This window comes from Neopelma chrysocephalum, unplaced genomic scaffold (assembly GCF_003984885.1).
Source record: "Neopelma chrysocephalum unplaced genomic scaffold, ASM398488v2 Primary Assembly neopelma1_106b, whole genome shotgun sequence".
NCBI classification, from domain to species: Eukaryota; Metazoa; Chordata; class Aves; order Passeriformes; family Pipridae; genus Neopelma; species Neopelma chrysocephalum.
The window spans coordinates 200,431-222,787 of NW_020897771.1; the positions used below are offsets into that span (position 1 = coordinate 200,431).

A 22,357-nucleotide genomic window follows, 5' to 3' on the forward strand; every position below is an offset into this window, starting at 1 on the left:
GTTTGCTCATGGCTCTCCTGTCCCAGCACAAACCCACTGTCCAATGAACCAACAGCACCACCACTCTGGCACCTTTCACCTGGTTGGATTTGGACAGGATTCCCACAATCCATGTGTCCTTTGGATCTCCACCAGGTATGTGTGTTCTGTGGTTACCAGCCTGTTGGCTGCAGGGAATAACATGGGTATGAAATCCAGACCCTTCTAGAAATTAAAGGAAACCTAGCCAGTGTTCTGGCAGCCTGCCCAGCTCTTGCTCTGCCTCTTACACGGCTCTTTCTTGGAGGGGGAAAAAAAAAGTAAGGAAAAAAGAGGGAAACGAAAGCAGAGCTGCACATGACATTTTAATATTGAATTTCCTGAGGAGATACCGAAATCTGGGAGGCAGCTGGAGCATGATGGATCTCAGTGGTGCAATCCATCATCTGAGAGCAGCTTATCACACTCCGGTCCCGGCTCCGAGCTGGCTGCTCCCAGCTCTGCTCAGACACGAAGGAGATGAGCCCGGCTCAGAATCACTCCCAGTAATTCAGGTAAAGGGAAGAAAAGGGTTCTTTGGCTCTGCCATCACCCACACTCCCGGGAGCAGGGAGCACACAAAGGGCTTGATTTTCCCATTCCTGACTGGTGCCTTTTCCTAAAGAATCCTTTGGATCTTCCAGAAAAAGGCATTTCTAGCTTTAATGATCCTGGGATAAAAAAGTTCTTCTTGGGGGATCCTGCCAGGAATGTAAGTGCCCTCTGCGTTCACTGTGTTTCCTGTGGAAGGCAGAAATTCCAACCCTAAAGGCTTGGGATGATTGTTTGGCCATTCCTGTCTCCTTTGCCTCATTCCACCTAAAATCCATTCTCTCATCCCAAGAACCGGTTGCTCTGTGCACAACTCCCTCACTACAATAACCCTCTCCCACTTGGCTCCATTGGGCATTCCCAAATTCCCATTTTCTGTCTTATTTGTCCCTTACTGCTGGAAGCTGAACACCCTATCCAGTGGGATTTTATTCCACGTATCCCCAGCCTGCGGGTGTTCTCCACTGCTCTGAGGGTGTTAAAGGGTCTCTCCGGAAATTATTTCCTTGGAAAAGGACTTGGTACAGGTACAGGAGTATCTGCAGGTACAGGTAGATGTGTGGTTGGAACTGTAGGTACACGTGTGACTGTAGGTACATGTACAGGTTCAGGCCCAGGTGTAACTGTAGGTCCTAGTGCAGGTATGAGTGTAACTGTAGGTTCATGTACAGGTACATGTACAGGTGTAAATATAGGTTCACGTGCAGGTACAGGTGTAACTGTAGGTTCACGTCTATGTATAGGTGTAACTTTAGGTCCATGTGCAGGTACAGGTGTAACTGTAGGTTTATGTCCATATACCGGCGTGACTTTAGGTTCATGTACAGGTGTAACTTTAGGTCCATGTAACGGGTCCAGCTGTAACTTTAGGTCCATGTATTGGTCCACATACAGGTGTAACTTTAGGTCCATGTATTGGTCCACATACAGTGTAACTTTAGGTCCATGTACATGTACAGGTGTGACTTTAGGTCCATATACAAGTGTAATTTTAGGTCCAGGTCCAGGTCCAGGTCCAGGTGTAACTGCAGGTCCAGGCCCGGGTGTAACTGTGGGTGCAGGTGCATGTAGAGGCGCATGTACAGACACAGAAACAGGTCCAGGTGTACCCACAAGTCCCTGTCGCTGTCCAGGTGTACCCGCAGGTCCCTGTCCGTGTCCAGGTGTACCTCCACGTGCCCGCTGTGGGGGCGTGGCCCCACCGCCCCGCCCACGCCGTGCGCGGCCCCGCCCACGCCCAGACGCTCCCCGCTCCCATTGGTCCGCTCGGGGCCGCGCCCGATGACGCGCCCGGTGCGCGCGGCCCGCGCCCGGTGCCCGGAGCCGCCATGGCCGTGCCGGTGGCCGTGGCCGCGGCGGTCCCCACCCGGGCCGGGCCCCGCCTGGCCCTGGCCCTGGCGCTGGGGCTGGGGGCAGGTGCCGGCCTCGGCTTCGGGCTGCTCTGGGCCCTGCGCCGCCGCTGGAGGGAGGCGGCCGCGCCGCACGACCACGGTACGCGCGGGGAGAGCGGGCCCGGAGCGGCCCCGGAGCGGGCTGGGCATGGAGGGGACGGGCCTAGAGTGGGGCTAGGGTGGAAGGAATGGGGTTGGGATAGAGGGGATGGGGCCGGAATGGGGCTGGGGTAGAAGGAATGGGGTTGGGATAGAGGGGATGGGGGAAATGAGGTCGGAATGGGGGGAATGGGACTGGGCTAGAAGGAATTGTGTTGGGATAGGTGGAATGGGATTGGAATAGGGGGCAATGGGTCTGGAATGGGGTTGGCATGGGGGGAATGACGTTGGGGTAGGGGAAGTGGGTTTGGGACAGAGAGGAGTGGAGTCGGGATAGGATGGAGGGGAATGGGGTTGGAATAGGGGGAATGGCGTTGGGATACGGGAAGTGGGGTTGTAATGTGGGAAATGGAGTTGGAATGGGACTGGAATAGGGGGAATGGGGATGGAATGGGGGAAATGGGGTTGGAGTAGGGGAAATGAGGTTGGAATGGGGGGAATGGGGTTGGGATAGAGGGTATGGGACTGGAATAGAGGGAATGGGGTTGGGATACAGGGAAATGGGGTTGGAATGGGGGAAGTGGGTTTGGACTGGGGTAGTGGGGCTGGACTGGGGGCACTGAGGCTGGAATAGAGAAAATGGGGTTGGAATAGGGGGAAACGTAGGGGGAATGGAGCTGGAATAGGAGAAATGGGGATGGAGCAGGGGCCAGGGGGATAGAACAGTGGGAAAATGTGATTGGAATGGGGGAAATGAGGTTGGGATGTTGATGCCAGTTCAGAACCCTGAACTTGCTGGGTTTTATCCATGCCTGTGCAAAACTTCGGGAATAGAAAGTGAAACTGTGTCTTTTCACAGTGACCATAGACTCATGGAATCCTGGAATGGTTTGGGTGGGAAGGAATCTTAAAGCTCATCCAGTCCCACCCCCAACCATGGGCAGGGACACCTTCCACTAGCCCAGGTTGCTCCAAGCTCCATCCAACCTGACCTTGGACACTTCCAAGGGATGGGGCAGCCACAGCTTCTCTGGGCAACCTGTGCCAGGGCCTCACCCTCCTTACAGGGAAGAATTCCTTCCCAATATCCCATCTAACCCTGCCCTCTGGCAGTGGGAAGCCATTCCCCCTTGTCCTGTCTCTCCATCACTTGTCCCAAGTCCTTCTCCAGCTCTCTTGAAGCCCCTTTAGGTCCCGGAAGGAGCTCTGGGGTCTCCCTGGAGCCTTCTCTTCTCCAGGCTGAACAATCCCAATTCTCCCAGCCTTTCTTCATAGGAGAGCTGCTCCATCCCTCTCACCATCTTGGTGGCCCTATCAAGATCAAGTCTCATGTCCCCTGTCTCCTGCTGACAGAACTGCAGTCAGATTTCCCACATGGAATCCTTTCCCATGGGCATCTAAAGAATTTGTTCCGCTCTCCTCCAGCCCAAGCCGTGCCCGGAGCGCTGGTCCCTGCGGAGGTGGGGGATGGAGCCACGCACACACCTCTGCTGGGGCAGGACCAGCAGCTGGAGCTGCTGGAGCGCCTGGACTTCGTGGTGAGGAACATCGTGGAGCTGAGGAAGGAAGTGGAGGAGCTGCGGAACAGCCTCCAGCACCTGGCTGTGGAGATCGTGGGGGAAGTCAGGTACCAGCCCTGCCCCTCCTGCCTGCTGCTCCTTCACCCCACAGCACAGCAAAGCACCCAGAGAATCCCACAGTCCTGGAATGCTTTGGGTTGGAAGGGACCTTACAGCTCATCCAGTCCCACCCCCTGCCATGGGCAGGGACACCTTCCACTAGCCCAGGTTGCTCCAAGCCCTGTCCAACCTGGCCTTGGACACTTCCAGGGATGCCATGATTATGTTAAATGTAGTATCCAAAAGTGGAAAAAGAGTCTCTCCAGTTTCCACTGGCCTTGACCTGCAGTGGGGTTAATGTGAAAACAAGTTTGTGTTCAGGCAGGGATGGCATTTTCCTTATGGAATATCAAGAGTGACACCTGCTTCATGTTCTAGCCTGGGAAGGTTGGTCGTTCCTCAGAGAATCCTGGAGTGGTTTGGGTGGGAAGTGACCTTAAACACCATCCAGTCCCAACCCCTGCCATGGGCAGGGACACCTTCCACTAGACCAGGCTGCTCCAGGCCCCATCCAGCCTGGCCTTGGACACTTCCAGGGATCCAGGGGCAGCCACAGCTTCTCTGGGCAACCTGTGCCAGGGCCTCCCCACCCTCACAGGGAGAAATTCCTTCCCAATATCCAACCTCAATTTCCCCTCTTTCAGTCCAAACTCTTTACTCCTTGTCCTGCCACTCCAGTTCCTGATGAAGAGATCTGATGAATATTGCATATATGAATTATACATGGCTTATATATGGATTGTATATGGACCAAGACTTGCTTTACCTGGAGAATACAACCTGCCTGGGAGTAAGATGTTTGTATAGGCCGGAGTAAATCACCCTGTGAATTCTTTGGATGTAAAGGGAATTGGATGGAGTCGGCTGGAGAGGAAAAGGGAAGGGAAATAGCAACTATTTCACTACCAAATATTCATTTCTTTTTCCTTTTCCCTTCCTCACAGGTCCCACCTGGAAGAAACCCAGAGACTGAACCGCCGGAGGAGGTTCCCCTATCCCAGGGAGAGAAGTGACTCCACAGGCTCCAGCTCCATTTACTTCACAGCCAGCTCAGGGAATGCCAACACAGATGATGGAGAGAGTGAAGGGGGGTAAGCAGAGCACCAGGCCAGGGGCAGCTTTCAGGGGCTTTCATGCCACATCTGAGCAGTTTAGAACAGAAATTAAGGGAATTTTTTTTCCCCACTGGGTGTCTGTCAGCCTGTTATAGTTTGCTTTTATTGCAGTAAATGTGTTACTGCCAGGGCCAGACTGGGAGATCTGCAACAGTCCTGACTTCTAGAGAAAGAAAAAAATCATATATATATATATGTAAATATAAAGGGGGGAGGGTGGTTTTAAAGGAATAATTTCATTAAGGAGCATTGTAGAAAGAAGGAAAGCAGAAGTCCAGCCTGGGAACAAAGTGAGAATGTTTAGAAATAAAATTTCAAGACAATAATATATTTTTGAGTGCTTGGAAAACTTGAGAAAGTTCAGAATGAGTTAACTGAATGTCTTCAATTAACTGAATGTCTTCAACTAGGGCATTTCTTAGGATTTTTTTCCCATTGTGAGATCAATTGTTTTAAGTTCTTAGAGTTTAAAATCAGGTATAAACTCACACAATCAGGGAATATCCTGAGTTTGAAGGGACCTAGTAGGATCTTCAAAGTCCAACTCCTGGCCCTGCACAGGACAGGGAGGTACTGAGTAGTTTAAGAACATCATTAAGAATGACAATATGGTTTTAGATATATTCATATCAGACAAGTAACAAGAGTTCTCCTGCACACCTGGTGGTGACTGCTGATTTTCCAAGGAAATGCTGCTCTTTTGTGCCTCAGTCAGACCAGTTTTGTAGCATTTGAGGTGTGGAAGTGTGTCCCAAAACATGTAAGTTTTTCCCAGGGCAGTTGAAATGTAATTTAAAGAGAGATTTTATAGCAGTGGGAGCATTTCAGGGGAAATTTGTACACTGTGGGGAGCAGCCAAATGACCTGTGAGCTGGTGCCAGCACTTTGCAGCAGGGGATTTGTCTTCCCAGGACAGAAAACTTGGATCTGCCGGGGGGCAACTTGTGACTGCCCTAAAATCGTGTCATTTTTAGTGTTTTTCTCTCCTAGCTGGAGTTGGTGTGGCAGGAGAGAGCTGGGGTGATCTCAGTGGGGTTGTAGAGCTTCATTCATCCGGAGTGGGTGTTGGAATGAGAGGGAAATGAGGGAATGAGTGATTCACGGTGGTGTAATAGGGAACGAGGGTGCAGAACAGATTTTAAAATATCTAGTTGGTTCTGAAGATGAGACTTTGCTATTTGGGTAACAGCAGATGCACTGAATCATCAGGGTGACAGTGGCTTTTGTAAAACTGATGGAAAAGGTGGGTTTTGTCCATGTTGATCCCAGCCTGGGGTGTCCCCTGCTGATAGAAAACTGCAAGTTGTGGCAGAGGCCAGGAATTCAAAGGTTCAGAAAAGGCACCTCCACAGGGGACAGGGGTGTGTTTTACTGCAAAGTCTCATTAATTTATTGGGAATCCAGTGATGGTTGGAGGAGTTCTTACACTGTAATTAAAATCTGTAACTAGAACTCTCATCTGATTTTAAAAAAACCCCACTGGAATAGTGTAATTTCTCCCTGGGGGGGACCATAGGGATAATGTCAGTCTGGTCAGGACCAGCTGCCTTTAGTGTGCAGTATTGTCTGATAGAGATGTAAATGTAATAGAAAAGTAACATTTTCAGGGTTAAAATCAAGGTAGGAAATGTAAATTTTGGAAAAAACAATTGAAGCTTTGGATCAGCCACTGGGAGGAGGAATGAGATAAATTTCACCTGTATGTTCCTTGCTGACAGTTGAATTATTTTTATGGAATTCAGAACAAAGAACTCCCATTTCAGCTTTATTTTGTGAACCACATGGACATGAGCAGCTTCTCCTTTTCCATACACAATTCCCAAAAATCAGTGAGTTCTCAGAGGTTTTGGACTGTTTAATTTCCCGGTGTGGCTTTGGTTTTTGGGCTTCTTTGCCTCTCCCATCCGTGGGCTTTTTTGTTCCAGACTCTGTTTTCCTTCAAGATGTGCTTTAGCCAGAGGTCCTCCTAAGGTATTCCAGTTCCATCATTGTAAGTTCAGGAAAATAGGCTGATAACATCTAAATCCCTTAATCTCCCTGAAAGCTTCAAGCTTGTCCTGTTCCTTGTCTTTTTGAACTGCAGCAACTGGGAGAAAACATGGAGGTTTTTTGAGCTGAAGGACTGAAACCTTGGCAGCTGCCAGGAAAATGTTGGGGGTTAGGATGGGGAGATTTGGGAATTTGAGGAGTTTGTGTCCAACTAATGAAAATGGGGTAGTCTAGAGAACTAATAATAGCTTAATATCTTATTAATTAATCTTAAGAAATGTAAAGAAATGAAGCTTTTAATGTGAAACAGAGCTCAGCCAGTGTCACCTGCCAGTGTCACCTACCCGTGTTGCTGCATTATCCATGAATTCAGTGGCATCTCCAGCATGGCATCCTTGCTTTCCTGCCTCTGCTGACTCTTTATTCCTTGCCTTAAAATGTTGCAATACAGAAATGGCGGGTTTTAAGTTTCTGGAGGAGGGTTTGGAGGCTGTGCTGAGCGAGGGTGTCGGTTCACCCTCTGCCAGAGAGGGAAATGCTTGAAAATTATGGATGGTTCTCAGAAAAGTGAAGCTTTGATAGCCAGATGTGTCTTGTTATCAAGGTGTGGGTGAAGTGCTGTCACTGCCTCCTTCAGATACAGGCTGTGGGCACATATCTGTGTCCGCAGACAAAGGCAGGATCACAGGGCTGTTCCTTGGGAAGAGGAATCCAGCCAGGATGCAGTGCTGGAGGTACCCAGTGCCCTCGGACTGCAGTGAATTTAATTCTGGCAGAACTGGTGTAGTTGCCTTGTTATTCACCTAAATCAACAAAATCCACATATTAAAGTGCACATTTTGAAATTACTGCCTGATTTGTGCCTGTTCTGCACTTAAGAGCTTGCAGGTCAGTGCGAGGGGGACAAATAATCTTATTTTAAAAGAAATTGGCTTCATGAGTAGACTCCCCCTCTGCAGTGGTGCCACTGTATAACGCCAGTTTAAATTTTAAATTCCCACCTTAGGTGCTGGGGGAGCTTAATTTTAGCCGTTTTCAGAAGCTTGGATCTGAGCTTTACAGAATCAAGGAGGTTGGAAGAGACCTCCAAGGTCATAGAGTCCAACCATCATTGTGGCACCACCAAAACCCTCCCTAAACCGTGTCCTGGTTCTTTTGACTAATTCAGCTGTGAATCATTCCCTGGGTTTTTCACGTGTGGTGTCTCTTTGTGGCTCATCCTCTTGCTCCTTGCTGGATTTCTTGCTGCTGGAAGAAATTCTTGGTGGCTTTCATGCTGTTCTTCACCTTTTCACCTGGCAGTGGGAACGAGCTGTGCAGCAATTGTTGACCAGGATGATGGAGGGATGAGGTGTTGCCAGGAGAGCTGTTGTGCCTAAAATTCCCTGGAACAGGCTAAATCCCTCAGGTTATACTTTCCAGATGGGTTGTTGAAGTTCTCCTTTATAATCCATATATTTAACTGAATAGTCCTGGCTCTGTTTTCAGCTGTTTAATTCTGTTACACTGCAATTAGAAGAGCTAAGAGGAGCTGGCAAGGTGTGCAAGTGAGGTGGGGACACTTAAAATCCTGGAATGGTTTGGGTTAGGAGGGACCTTAAAGCTCATACAGTTCCACCCCCTTGCCATGGGTAGAGACACCTCCCATTAGACCATGTTGCTCAAAACCCACTTGTGATTTAAGTTCCGAGGGACCTTCATCCTTCAGCATTCTGTGCTTTCCTTCGGATTTTTTGATATATTATGTGAGAAATGATTGTTCCAAGAAATCCAAGATTGAGACACTTGTGTCGTGCAGGATAAGCTGAGATACTCCTCTTCCTCTGTTAGGAATACCTCCTAAAACTGATTTTATGTCTTTTTTTTTCCTCCCAAAGTTACACCACAGCCAACGCCGAGTCCGACTATGACCGGGAGTCGGAGCGGGAGAGCGAGGAAGGGGAGGATGAAATGAGCTGTGACACAGTGAGGACAGTGCGCCGGGATTCCCTGGACCTGGTCACTGAGGAGGAAGCCCCTCTGGCCCTGGATTCCTCTCTGGAGGAGGGACTGGGGCAGCTCCTGCAGCAGGCCGACCGCCTGCACGACGGGGACGAGCGGGACAGGAGAGAGGGGTTCCAGCTGCTCCTCAACAACAAGCTGGCGGTAAAGGTGCCTTGTGGTGTTTTCCAGCAGCGATTCCCTGTGCTGGGGGAGGGTCAGGTTGGACATCAGGAGGAATTTCTTCGCTGAGGCTCCAACCCTTGACTGATCCCCACGTTGTTCCCCAGCCCAGAGCACTGAGTGCCACGTCCAGGCCTTCCTTGGACACCTCCAGGGGTGGGGACTCTACCACCTCCCTGGGCAGCCCCTGCCAATGTTTAACCACCCTTTCCATGAAGAAATTCTTGCTGATGTCCAACCTGAATCTTCCCTGGCACAACTTGAGGCTGTTTCCTCTCATCCTGTCCCTTGTTCCCTGGGAGCAGAGCCTGACCCCGCCCAGCTTCCCCCTTCTATCAGGGAGTTGCAGAGGGTGAGAAGGTCCCCCCTGAGCCTCCTTTTCTCCAGGCTGAGCCCCCCCAGCTCCCTCAACTGCTCCTGCTGCTCTAGCCCCTTCCCCATCTCTCTTTCCTTCTCTGGACTCACTCCAGCACCTTGATATCGTTCGTGCCACAAGCTGGACACAGGATTTGAGGTGCCCCCGCAGTGCCCAGCCCCGGGGGACAATCCCTGCCCTGTCCTGTGCCCACACTTTGTTTTAAACTTGCCCTCCCAGTTCTCTCTGCTGTGGTTCTGCTTCAGTTCTTGCACAGTTGGGGCATTTGAAGGCTTAAAAAAAAGTTTAAAAAAAAAACCAAAACCCCTAACTTCTGACGTGTTAGTTTGTAATTCCCTTTGCCCGTGGCAGACGGGCCTCGATCCATAACATTCCCGTTTTCCTGCAGTACGGGGAGCAGAGGGAATTCCTGTGGCGCCTGGGCCGGGCTCACAGCGACATGTGGGAGCTCACGGAGAACGAGGAGGAGAAGCAATCCTACGCCTCCGAGGGTAAGGAATTCTGTGCCCAGGCAAAGGAAGGCTGACACTTGAGCTTTATAAACCCTCCACCTGCCAACAGTGCAGGGCATTTATTGTTCTTCCTTGTAATCTGCCTTTTTTTAGGCAAGTGGGCAGCAGTGCTGGAGTGTTTTATGCTTAAAATACAAGCATAGACTTTTTTATAAATCTAGAAATATAATTTGTGGATTTTTTTATTTATAAATTTAAAATTTATGCTTGCTGAAAGAGTGTAAGTAGGCTAAGGCCTACTGAAAGCCGTAAAAGCTTGTTTCTCTAACCTAATCATCCATATCCTCTCTGATATTAAAATAAATTATAAATTATTATTATAAATATATTAAAATATATAATATAAATATATCATTATAAATAAAATATATTATAAAATAAGTAAAAAATAAACAAAAATAAACAGAAAATAAACAACTGGGAAAAAAAAATAAAATCCTTGGCTGCAACACATTTGATTTTTTGTGTTGCCAGCACATGCAGATACAAAAAAAAGAAATATATTTTTAGACAGATGTTCGCTTAGAAGAGTCACTTTACTTTCGTTCCCTCATTCTTTACCGCCTCAGATGTGTTCACAAGGTTTTAGGTGAGTCACAATAGAACAGAAATCATCTTTATTACAGTTAAGATGTGCAACAAAAGGTACTAATCTAAATAACTTCTGCCCTGTTTGTTACGCATGTAACTGAATAAAGGAACACTGTAGCTAATATAATTCTTCTTTTCTGGAAATCAGTTTAGCCATTTAAACTTGGAATTTTAAGTTTTATATGGTCCTCTTAGTCTGCAGTAAATGCTTAGTTTGCAGCTTTTTGAGTCTGCAAAAGGATGAAATTATTTACAGGGCATTTTCAGGCCACACGTGGTATAAAATTAACATATATTATTTTTATACCTATATATATCTATATATCTGTTATTGTACTGCAGCAGCCTCAAAGAAAGAAGTCAGGAGAGAAAGCAGCTGAATTTCTTACCTCTGGCTACGTATTTTTTCCAGGGAAGAAAGAGCTGGAACTTGCCTTACAGAAATGGGATCAAAGTGCTGAGTGCCACCAGTGGTATGTGATTTTTTTTCACTTCTTGCTTATGAAAAGTGTAGGAAAAGAACTTGGAGGTTGCTGTGAGCTGAGCTGCAGTTAAAAAAATAATAATTAAAAACAAAAACCCAACCCAACAAAATCCCAAACACTTATTTGCACTTACTTGCAGTGTCCTACACTGAGGGTATTTTCCATCAAAAAAGCTTGGAAATGAAGGGAGACAGCAGCATGTGGCTCTGCTTTTAATTTAAGCAAAGATATTTTATGTATTATTTTTCATGATAGAAGAGAAAATGATCTGCAGTTTAGCCAAGCAGGGTGTTGTGACCAACATTTATACCCAGATTTCAGTAAGGAGGGAGTTGACAGGGAAGGAGCTCACTCTCTAAAGGCTTTGCTTCCAACTCAGGGATAACATCGAAAGGATTGCTCTCCTTTTTTTAAAATTACTCCAAAAGAGAGTTTGTGGAGGGGTTCAGATATTTGTGGAGGTAAGGCAATGTGCTTTTCTGGTGAATTCCTCCATGAACAGAGTTTGTCAGCAGTTACTGTGAAGGTCTGACAACACGTAAATTAGAATAAAAGGGAAATTACTTTTTTTAATGGAAATTATTGGGAAAACAAGATGCTGAGTATCTTTACCAAACAAGATCTGTGCTCTTCTAATGAGCAAATTTATTTGGAGGGTTGTTTTGGACTGCTGGCATCTGAATAAGTGCCTTTGTTATCTTAAAAAGACTGTATTTTGGTTATTAGTAATGAATTGCTGTTTTCAATTAAAGCTTTGATAGGAAGGATGAATTTTGGGGCAGGAAAATCTCCAGCAGACTATGGTATTGGGCTCTGCTGGCTTAACACCTTGGAAAAAATGGGGTTTAGTTGCCAGGGTAGATCTTAAAGTTGGTATTTTACAAAGCAAGGTTCTACTCCAGGGTTCCATATTGGTAGTTTTGCTTTGTAATTCATATTTTGGGACAATCCTGGGCCTCTCAGACCCTTTTACCAGACAGGGATAAGGCTCCTGCACAGCTACATCTTGCTTTTAGTTCTTCAGAGCAGCTGGAGAAAGGAAACAGCAGAGCAGCCTGTGGGAGGCGTGGGATTTCTTGGGAATGAATATGTAATTCCCTTTATCAGCACAGAAATTATTATTTACTCCCATGAATAGAACAGGAAATTACTCTCTTCCCAGCTCTGAGGTGGTCACAAGCTGGTTTAATTGCAGCCTTTTTTTATGCTAATTGAATTTATCCTGAGGAGGAAAAAAAACAGTAGAGTCTTTAAAGCTTTTTGGGGGTGGATTTGGTGCCCCAGCTCTTGGTTTATGGAGAATATTGTTCACACTTGCTTTAAATTACAGTTTTATTCTGTCATATTTCTCTCTCCAGTGCCTAATTCCTGTTGTGAAAACCCTAATCTGTTATTATCTCTTCTCATAGGGAATACTTGGTTATCTCTCACTACCCACGTTGTCTTTCCCATATTATTCTCCCTCTTCCATATATTTTTCCAGACAAAAGTGGGGGGAATCCAGTGCAGGGCACAATCTGTGGGAGCAGGATGGATTTGTGTGATGCTGATGGGATGGTCCCTTTCTTACTCCCATATACAGCATCCCAAACATCATCCTTGTCTTTCCCACTACATCCCCAATGGCCATTTTAGTAGAAATATTCCCAGTTCTTTTCCTGCCTCTCCACACAGGCTGTGTGAAGCCTCATTGTGCAGGTCTGCTCTGTATTTTTTCTCTCTGTTTCCTTTTGACTTTCTATTTTACCAGTTGCCTCTATTTTATCAGGATTCCTTCAGTTGAAATCGTGCTGGTTTTTGGTCCTTTTGTTTTTTTTGCCTTTTGTGCTTGTTATTTCCTTCTGCCCAAATCATTCCCAGCTTTATTGGCTGAGGAAGAGAGAAGGTACTTTCCATGCAAGGAAAGCTTTTTCCCCTCGGTGCCTCATGGTTGTTGCAGTAATTGCTGACATTTTAAAGCAACAAGCAAAGGAAATAACTTTAAGAAAGGGAAGGATTCCTGCTGGGGAATCAGTGAGGAGGAACAGAAGTGTGGGAGCTGTGTTGGGTATTAAATGCACTCAGTACCTTTGGAGTGGATTTATTTGTGTATCCAGGGCTGGGAGATATTGGAGCGAGTGATCTAAAGCCTCTGCACTCCTGATTTACAAGGACCTGATTCTTACTTGGGATTTAGGCACCGAAATCATTCTCTGCTTTAATTGTAAAAAGATCTCTGAGCAGGTAGAATTTATGCCCAGCTAAACTGATTTCTCCCTTAGCTAATTCCAGGCCAGAGGTAGGACAGAGCAAGTTCCTAAGTCTATTCTTGCTTTTAGGGATGGAAGAGATACAAAATACAAAGAAATATGATAGAAATATGATTGTACAAAGCTCTGTGCTTTGCTGCTTAGACACAAATGTGTGACATCTCACAAATGAAGTGAGAAACAACTGTGGCCTTATAGAATTTCCAGTCCAGTAGCATCTTTAGGGATAAGGAAAGGAGAGAGAGCTCTAGGTTTGCCTTGCCTCCCATTCCTGTTGCTAAAAGAAATATTGGAAGTGCAACCAGAGGGATTTCAGAGAAATCTGGGGAAAATTGTGTGAGTGTTAGTTTTAGTTTGAGTGGAATATTTTACACTGGAAATGAAGTGCTGACTGTTGCAGAAGGAATAATAAGCTTTGGCTTATTATTCATGTGTGTTATGGAGAAGTGGGATTGGGTTGGATGAGCCTCCAAAAATGTGCCCTTTCTTCTAGAGAGTCTGTCAGTTTGGTGGAACATCTTGCACACTTGATCACCAACCCTTCTCAGTTCCGTGGGTACATCTGGCTGTCCGTGGGCAGATCCTGGATTTTTGAAAAGTCACGGCATTCTGGATGTGCCTGGGAGACAGCTCTGATTTAACAACTGGCAGTGCTTCAGGATTTAACTCTTGCTGGGTCACTGCCCAGATCTGGCCAATTCTGAGCCGGATTCTGAATTTATGAGTCGACTGTTTTCTGCTCCATAGGCAGATTAAACAGGGAATTTACTGACAGGATGGGGCAGCAGCAACCGTAGGAGTAGTTAGGAGATATTTCAGAATGCAGAGGAAGAAAAATAGCACAGAATTAGAGCTGCCTGGTGGCGTCCCCCTGACCTGTGTGCCCTGGAAGGTTAATTCAGGAAGTAACTTGAACATCCAGAAGACAGGAGCTCTCCCATGTGGATGTTTGTGGGTAGTAAGGAAAGGAGCACATCTGCCTTCCTCACTTTTTCCTTCCATCTTGTCTCCCCTCGGAAAAGCCAAAGCTTTTTTTCCCCCAAACTCCTTATGATCAGCTGGTCATTAATTTCAGGTTGGGAATTCTGCTGTCTCTCCCAAGGTATTAATTCCCAAAGGAATGATTATTTTAATTTTTGGTTGTTGCAGTGTAAATACCTGCCTGCTAATTCCGTGTCTCCTTCCCTCAAGTGAAGGGACTGATGTACATCTGCTTTGTGCACAGGAAGGTGAAAAGCTGGGAATGTTCATAAAATATTGGGAAAACTGTCTTTGAAATGGTTGAAAGAACCAAGAGCTGTGTTTGGGTTGGCAGACCATCCTAACCATGGAGGGAAGGTGCTGGAGACTTTATTCCATAGGCAGAGTCCTGCTTCCAGGGAAGTCAGCCAGAGTGCAGCATCCCAATGAACTTCCTGAAAGTCCTGACCCTGGAGATTTAAGCTGGAAGAACAGGCTCTCTCAGCTGGGGGTATCTGTGTCCACAGGGTTTATTTTCTAATAAATGGGGAAATCTTGAGCTGAGATTCCTGTGGGAACTGCAGCTTTCCCTCTATCAGCAGCTTAATGAGGAGTCTGGTTAATAATTAATCAAGTGATATCCTAATGAAAGCTTTGGATGGCTGCTGAGACATGGATCTGAGCAGTGCTGCAGAGGTCACAGGGAATGAAAATCCCCTAAATCATAATTTTTGAGGTCTCCTGGTCTTGCTGCTCGTCCCTCCTCCACCTCCATAGTGTCTCTGGTGACTCTCATCCTGAGGCATTCCACAGAATGAGCTGGAATAAATAGCTCCACTGTGCCAAGCTAAACAAGCAGAGGAGAGAACAGCAGAAATCAGAGCCTAAAATCCCAGGAATGCAGAGTTGTGGGTGTGAAAACCCCCAGTAGTCCAGTGGACCTGGGACCAGCAAAGCTGTTTGGGAAGAATCATCTTTCCTGGGAATACAGTGAAAAACCAATTCAGGCATCTCGTCCCATATATATTTTTTAGCTTATTTCACTACTGAAATTTACAGTTTACTGCTGCTTTTATGGCTTTTTCACCAACATTTCACCAGGCTGTTAAAAAAAAACCCTGGAATTTATATTTCTTGACATGAGGCAACTGTGGGATTTATTATCTAGGAATGTTTGATCTTGTGATTGTAGAAAATAAACCTTTTATTGGCTTGTATTTCTCAACCGCAGTTGTGTTGTGGTTGGGGATGTTTGGTCCAGGCTGATGTTTTGTTGGGAAACAAACTGGAGAAGATCCTAAAAATACTTATTCCATCAGAGTGGGGCAGTGCAACTGTGAGCTTTTCCAACCAGGGGAAAGGATTTTTATCCAATAACACATTGATCTGGTAATCTTTGCCATTACCATGAGAAATAAGAATTTTAGAACTGAACCAGAGCTTTCCTACAAGAAAATTAACAAAGTAAAGGAATGGGATTTAGGGCAAAATTGTAAATATTCAGGAGATGTGACTTTGTGTTGTAACTTAGGCCTTGGAAATGGAGCTCAGGCAGGAGCAGTGAGGTGTGAGGGAATTCCTGGGATTTCATAATACTGAAGAAAGTGTAGTTGGAGATTTAAAAGTCTTCTGACAGATTCCTGCACATGTGCTATGCTTAACTGTCCCAAGGGATGCCTCGGGATAGCAATGGCACAGTATCCAGCAGCACTGGGGTATGGGTGTAGTAAAAGGGAGCTTTACTTGCAACTTTCTTCTTTTCAGCTTTAGTTTTTGAAAAAATTAGACCTGTTATTCATTTGTTCATCTGTTCCACCTAATATTTTTTGAGCCAAACTCAGAGAAGGGATGGAAGTGTCCTCCATTCCCAGAGCTCTCTCCCGAGTGGGATGAGAGACACCAAACTTCAATCTGTATGTGCTGTCCCACAGCAGTGCCCTTGAGAGCTCTGAGAGTGATTGTTTCTTGGGAAGGGATTAGGGGAGGGAGGGCTCGAACCACTGGTGTGGGGAGATGAGATGGGAGGGTGCAAATCCACAGGGAATTAACCTTCCTTGAATTTCACGGCTCATGCAGTAACTAACTTTGCTGGGGCCCTGCTTCTCAGGCTCACAACTCACAATGTCCTACTGGGCAAAACTAGGTGGCTTTGCACTTTCAGCACTGAAAACGTGTTCTTCTGTTTCCCAGCTGCAGGATATAGGTAGGTTTTCCCAATATTTCCCTGGAAGTAGAGCCCTGTGTGCTGCAGCTGGGCTGCTGCATGTGGAGATCGCTGCTCCCTGTAGTGAATTAGAGCTGCTCGTAGTCTGGCTCTTGTTGCAGTCACTCTTCACTGCTCTGTCTTGTCACACTTTCCTTGCTTAGGGAAGAAATTCCAGCTGTGGAAGTGTGCTGCTCCTGGTTTTTAGCCATCAGTGCAGCGAGTTTTTGTGTCACGTCAAACCCCTCCTGCTGATTTGCCTCATCCTTCAAGCTAAAACCCTCTTAGGCACGGACTTTTTACTGCAGTTTTTACAGATTTCCAGTATTCCTTGTGTTCCCCAGCAAGGTGTGGAGCTTTAATGCACTTCATAGAATCCTGGGATGGTTTGGGTTGGATGGGACCCTAAAGCTCATCCAGTCCCACCTCCTTCCATGGGTAGGGACACCTTCCACTATCCCAGGTTGCTCCAAGCCCCGCCCAACCCAGCTTTGAACACTTGTATGTCTTCCTTCTGAAGACATGGACAGCAGGTAAATGTGGATTTAATCCTGGCTGGCTCATGCAGGTGTCTCCCTGTGCAGGTTTGCCATCCTTTGTGGGCAGCTGTCGGAACGCGAGAGCATTCCCAAGCGCATCCAGGCCGGGTGTGTTTTCAAGGTGAGTGGAAAGGACATCCTGGGTTTGTGTAAGTATCAAACAACACTTATTTCTGTAGTAGGAAGTTGGGAAAATTGGCTCCAGCTCTTGTTTAGGGAAGTAGTAGGTCTCAGAGATGCCATGAGTGGGTGTTTTGGGCTGAGGAAGGTGATTCCAGCAATGTCTTTTGAGAGTGGCTGGGCTGGCTCTGCAGTTTTACACACCATAAGCTCAGGAAAAAAAAAAGAAGTCTTTCAAATAAAATTTGTGTAAATGATGAGACTGAGAGCTTGGGACCTGAAATTATCATGTGACAAGATACAGCACCAGCTTGTCTCTCTGCCTGTGAACAGCCTGCACCCTTCCAGAAAGGCAAGCTAATACTCCAGGAGGATTTAATTTGCCTCACATTCCTTTGGGGATGTTGCAGGGGAAGGGGATGTACCTGGAACAGACCACAGGAAATTATTGTCCCATCAGCTCATGGCGTGACCAGTAAGGTGGTTGTGGCAGAGCTCTGGAGGTGGAATAAACTGAAGGGCAGCTTCCTTTTCGTGTGTGTGCAGTAATCCCTGTCCCTGAGCCTGGTGAAGTGCTGCTTTTCTGTGCTCACTGAAGCCACTCTGAGAAAACTGGGGATCTGTAGTTGTAATTGTACTGATCACACTTAAATTGTGGATTCCTTCCTTCCCTCTTTCTCCACCTGCTCTTGTGGATGTTCTCTTGCTTTTAACGAAGGTGTGACGTGTGTTGGTGCTGGTTTCCCACAGGAACACATTGACAAAGCCATTGAGCTGAAGCCAGAGGACCCCCAGCTCTACTATCTCATGGGCAGGTGGTGTTACCAGGTAACATACTTTTATTACTGCTTATTGCTGTCTAATTCCTCCTTGGAACTGAATTCCGTGTTTGAATGAGAGAGGGGTGGATGCAAACCAGGTGTAAGGACCTGGATACTCGTCCAGAATCTGCCGAGGTCTTTGGCCTCCTCCCAGGAGCACGAGCAGCTTCAAGAGGCTGGGCAGGTCCTGGCTGGCTCTCCAGTGGGTGGGACAGGTTGCCCCTCCTGTCTCTGCAGGTTGCCAACCTGGGATGGCTGGAGAAGAAGACGGTGTCAGCACTGTTCGAGGCTCCTCCGACGGCCACGGTGCAGGACGCGCTCCAGAACTTCCTGCGGGTAAGGGAATCTGCCAGGAAAGGGGATGGGTCACTGACCTCCACAGGTCACAGGCATGGAGAGGGGGTCCTTGTGTCCTGCTTAACCTCAGCCCTCCCCGAGTGCTCCGTGATGCTTCTCCATCTCCTGGAACCTGTGGAAGGAAAGCTGGTGAAAGGGAAAATTGTGAAGCCTCCGTTCCAGAATAGCCAGAGAAAAGACTGGGATGTCGATGACATCAGAATTATGACCCAAAGTGTTCCTTGTAAAAGCTGTGCAGTGATTAATTGCTCAGTACTAATCATGTCTGGGCTGTGCTTCTAGAGTCCCAGACCTGTCCGAGCTCATCCCTGGGAACACTCGTGGAGATCCATCCTGTCATTTAATTTCCCTGGCATTATTTTATTAAAAGCCTGGCTGACTTCTCCGTTTCAAACGTTTCAAAACAACTGCTTGAAGGTTTCAGGGGCACAGTGCTTTGTGTATTTATTTGGAGTCCTCCCTTCCTCCCTTTCTCCTTTCCTCCCTCTGTTTTTTTTCCTTTAAGAGCTGCAATAAGCCTGATGTAAGAAGGAACTGTGTCTTTGCATATCCTAATGTCTGCTCATCCCTGTCACACCCTCCCTCTCTTCCTGCAGGTCGAGGAGCTGAGCCCAGGATTTTCCAAAGCAGGAAGAGTTTACATTGCCAAGGTAACCACTCACTTCTTGCTTCTTTAGATCCTAGGGTAAGAAATATTTATATTAAAAATCATCTTTGGCTGTAAAGTGTTGAGCAGGTGGAAAATACTCCATGCAGGAGCCAGATTTTATAAGATGACAATATTTCTTTTGAGTTGCAGCAGTAAATCCATGGAAGTCTTAACCTGAACAGACTTTTAGCGTTGATATTAAAATTTGGGGTTCCTTGTGTGTGATCTGCCTGGGCTGATGGGTTTTTATTGGGCTCATGGTGCCTGGCAGGTGTGACTGAGCTCCAGAAACACTCTGCAAGTGTACAGATTACCTTAGAGGTGAATAGGACCACTTGGTTTAGAGTATTTTTTCCCTAATCCCAGGCTCTGTCACTTTGGGTCACATCCTTCATCACAACATTTAAAGGGGGCATTTAGGATCTAATTATTTGGAAGGAGATGCTGCTCTGATGGGTCAAGCTTCACAATAAAAATTCATTGTGTTCTATAGACACTGTTACTGATATTCAGTGATTTCAAAGCCTTTGAGGATGTCTGGGACTCCCATCTAGTTTGCATCTAGTCTGACAGTCTGAGACTCCTGTAAATATGATTTATTATTACAGTGTTTGCAGCTGAGCCTCATTTTTAACAGCCTGGAGAACGATGTGCTCCCTCCCCGTAGAGAGGTTTTGTGGTGAAACTGGAGTGAGGAAATAGTGGAAATCAAAACAGAGCTTTGGAAATGATGAAAACCACGGGAACACATTAAGATCTCCAACCAAAACCCAATCTCCTTGCCCACAAAACAAACAAACAAAACCATAAAGGAAGTTAAATATATTGATGTTCCGTCTGGTGTGATTCTAAGGCTCTGTGAATGAAGGAGATTGCAGGGAATGTCAGTGCTAATGGTTAAGAGGCAGAAATAGGTCTTCTTAGCAGTGGCCCAGTAATGTTTCCTGCCTGTTTTTCCCTGTTTAACCCTTTTCCTGTCGTTCTTTGACCCTTCCCAGTGCTACAGAGACCTGGGGAACAGCAGTGCTGCTGCGCTCTGGATGAGCCTCGCCTCCGAGCTGCCAGGGAGCACAAAAGAGGTAACAGGATCAGCAGGGACTCTGGGATGAGCAGGGAGAAACTGGTTACAGAGAGAAAATGGATTCTGCCCCTCTGCTCCACTGAGATCCCACCTGGATCACTTCATCCAGCTCTGGGATCCAGCACAGGAGGGATGTGGACCTGTTGGAGCAAGTCCAGAGGAGAGACACCAAGACATCAGGGGGATGGAGCAGCTCTGCTGGGAGGACAGGCTGGGAGAGTTGGGATTGTTCAGCCTGGAGAAGTTTCAGGGTGACCTGATGGTGGCCTTCCAGTGCCTGAAGAGAGCCTGCAGGAGAGATGGACTTTGGACAATGGTCTGGAGTGGCAGGACAAGGGGGAATGGCTTCAAGCTGGCAGAGGGCAGGGTTAGATGGGATATTGGGAAGGAATTCTTCCCTGTGAGGGTGGAGAGGCCCTGGCACAGGTTGCCCAGAGAAGCTGTGGCTGCCCTATCCCTGGAAGTGTCCAAGGCCAGGTTGGACAGGGCTTGGAGCAACCTGGGCTAGTGGAAGGTGTCCCTGCCCTTGGCAGGGGGTGGGACTGGATGCGGGCTTTAGGTCCCTTCCCACCCAAACCATTCCAGGATTCTTTGATTCTCTGAAGTTCTCTGAACTGGTTTAGGGTTGTAGAAAGAAGGGAAATTGTCTTTTTTAGTTGCTTCAATTGAGCTGTGCATTTATCTGTTCTCTTCTTGCATTTCCAGGATGCAGAAAGCGAGAGGGAACTCGAGGAGATGCGCTCGGACTGGAAGGAATAATTCTGGAAAAACTCATCCCAGTGGGTACTGCAGAGACAGTAAAATGGCAAAGGGGTTTCATGATCCTGACAATTCTGAGTGCACTTCATGGATAAGCCAAAAGAGCTTACAGGAAAACACACCCAGCAGCACATCCAGGAAAACATCTTGGATTTAATGGGATAAGATCGTGGTTTGTTTTCCCTCGTACAGCACTGCATGTGTTTGATTTGAGGATCCCTAAAAATGTCACGTTCCTGAAAAGAGGTGTGCGTGTGGGAGTTTACAGGTAGAGTTTGTGATAGAGAAATATTTGTGGTCATATATATATATATATGGTAGATATATGTGAGATATATACTTTGTGATATAAATATTTATGTATGCACATATATATTTTATATCACACACTCTGCCTGTCGGACAGCCTTGCTGCTGATCTCCCAACTCATTCCTGAGGAAAACTTCAGCCAAAATTTTTTTTCCAGATTGTTTCCTCTTTTCCTTAATGATACATTGACTCAGTTGAAATAACTGATAATGCATTTTGTAGATATTTAGGGGAAAGCAGTTTCCAAGCGGGACCAAGGAGCTTTCCTGCACAATCCAGGCTGGATTTTAAGAGGTTTGTTAGTCAGAGATGTGAGGAATAAGATTTTAAACTTGAGGATTTCCTCCTAGAGAAGTTCCTCCCATCACTCCCACGAGGCTGAAAACTTCTGTCCCTCCAAATTGTGCTGCTGTGGTTTAGCTGGAATAACTGAGTTTGGAGGATAGTTATTGATCAGGGATCGGGTTCCAGGAGCAGGAATATCCTGTGGCAGAGCTGATGCTTCGCTGTGATCTTCTTCTACCACTTAGCAGATTTATTATCTTCCAATTAATTAACCTCTGGACTAATGAGGCGACGCCGACGACTGACATTTCCTCTGGCAGCTCCTGGTGACCAAGCAGGAACAGGGAATTGTGCTGGACACTGACACAGATGGAGAAGGAAAACCTGTCTTGAGAAATTACCCAAATATTTATCAAGGCTTCCTTGATGCCCCTTAAAATTCCAATGGCAGCTACTGAGCACTGATTTTTGAGCATCTGTTTCATGCTGTGAGAAAGTGTGAGAGTAAAACATTCCTTAAATCACCTTTTTAGTCCCTCACATGTGTGATGATTTTGTTACTTCCTGAAAATAACCCTGGAAGGGAAACATACCGCAAACTCGAGTGTAAAAACTTCCTGGTTTATAGATTTGGCAATTTTTAGCTTTTTTTTTTTCCCCTTCTCCAAATTAAACTCTAAAATGTTGGTGCTGGACTCTTCCCCTGCCAACCAGGCATGTGTGCAATTAACTGTATTTGCTTAAAACAATAAAAGTTGGTATTTATAAATGGAGAACTAAATGCTGAGGGGCTGAAACTGATCCCTGTCTCTGGATCTGTAATTCTGGGATGTGTTTGGGACATTTTTATACTTCCTGAGCTACTCTCCTGTTCCTCTGTGGAATGCTGCCTTTTGCCCTTGGCCTGAGCCTGGTTTGAGTGTTCATTTGGTTTGTGTCCATAATTGCACAGGTTTTTGGGCTGTTTTCCGTGTCGGTTTCTCAAGGGAAGTCGGGAAATCCTCCTCAGACAGACCTTGCTTTGAACTCCCCAGGGCCGGGCACCCAGAGGATCTCCCCAAATAATCCTTTTGGTGCGCCCTGGAGTCCTCGGGGTGCCCCAACCCAGGGGGCA

General features: G+C 46.6%; 1 protein-coding gene across 1 annotated transcript; it reads left to right on the top strand.

Annotated features, from left to right (window-relative positions):
• The first annotated feature begins 111 nt into the window (after positions 1-111).
• RMDN3 (regulator of microtubule dynamics 3) lies at positions 112-22,024 on the top strand. Its single transcript, XM_027696469.1, has 13 exons — positions 112-135; positions 1,704-2,061; positions 3,486-3,687; positions 4,624-4,770; positions 8,661-8,928; positions 9,711-9,813; positions 10,838-10,898; positions 16,907-16,982; positions 17,732-17,809; positions 18,040-18,138; positions 18,756-18,809; positions 19,807-19,887; positions 20,595-22,024. The coding sequence occupies exons 1-13, from the start codon at positions 112-114 to the stop codon at positions 20,646-20,648; spliced, it is 1,605 nt and encodes a 534-aa protein (XP_027552270.1). The 3' UTR covers positions 20,649-22,024.
• Positions 22,025-22,357: the final 333 nt, after the last annotated feature.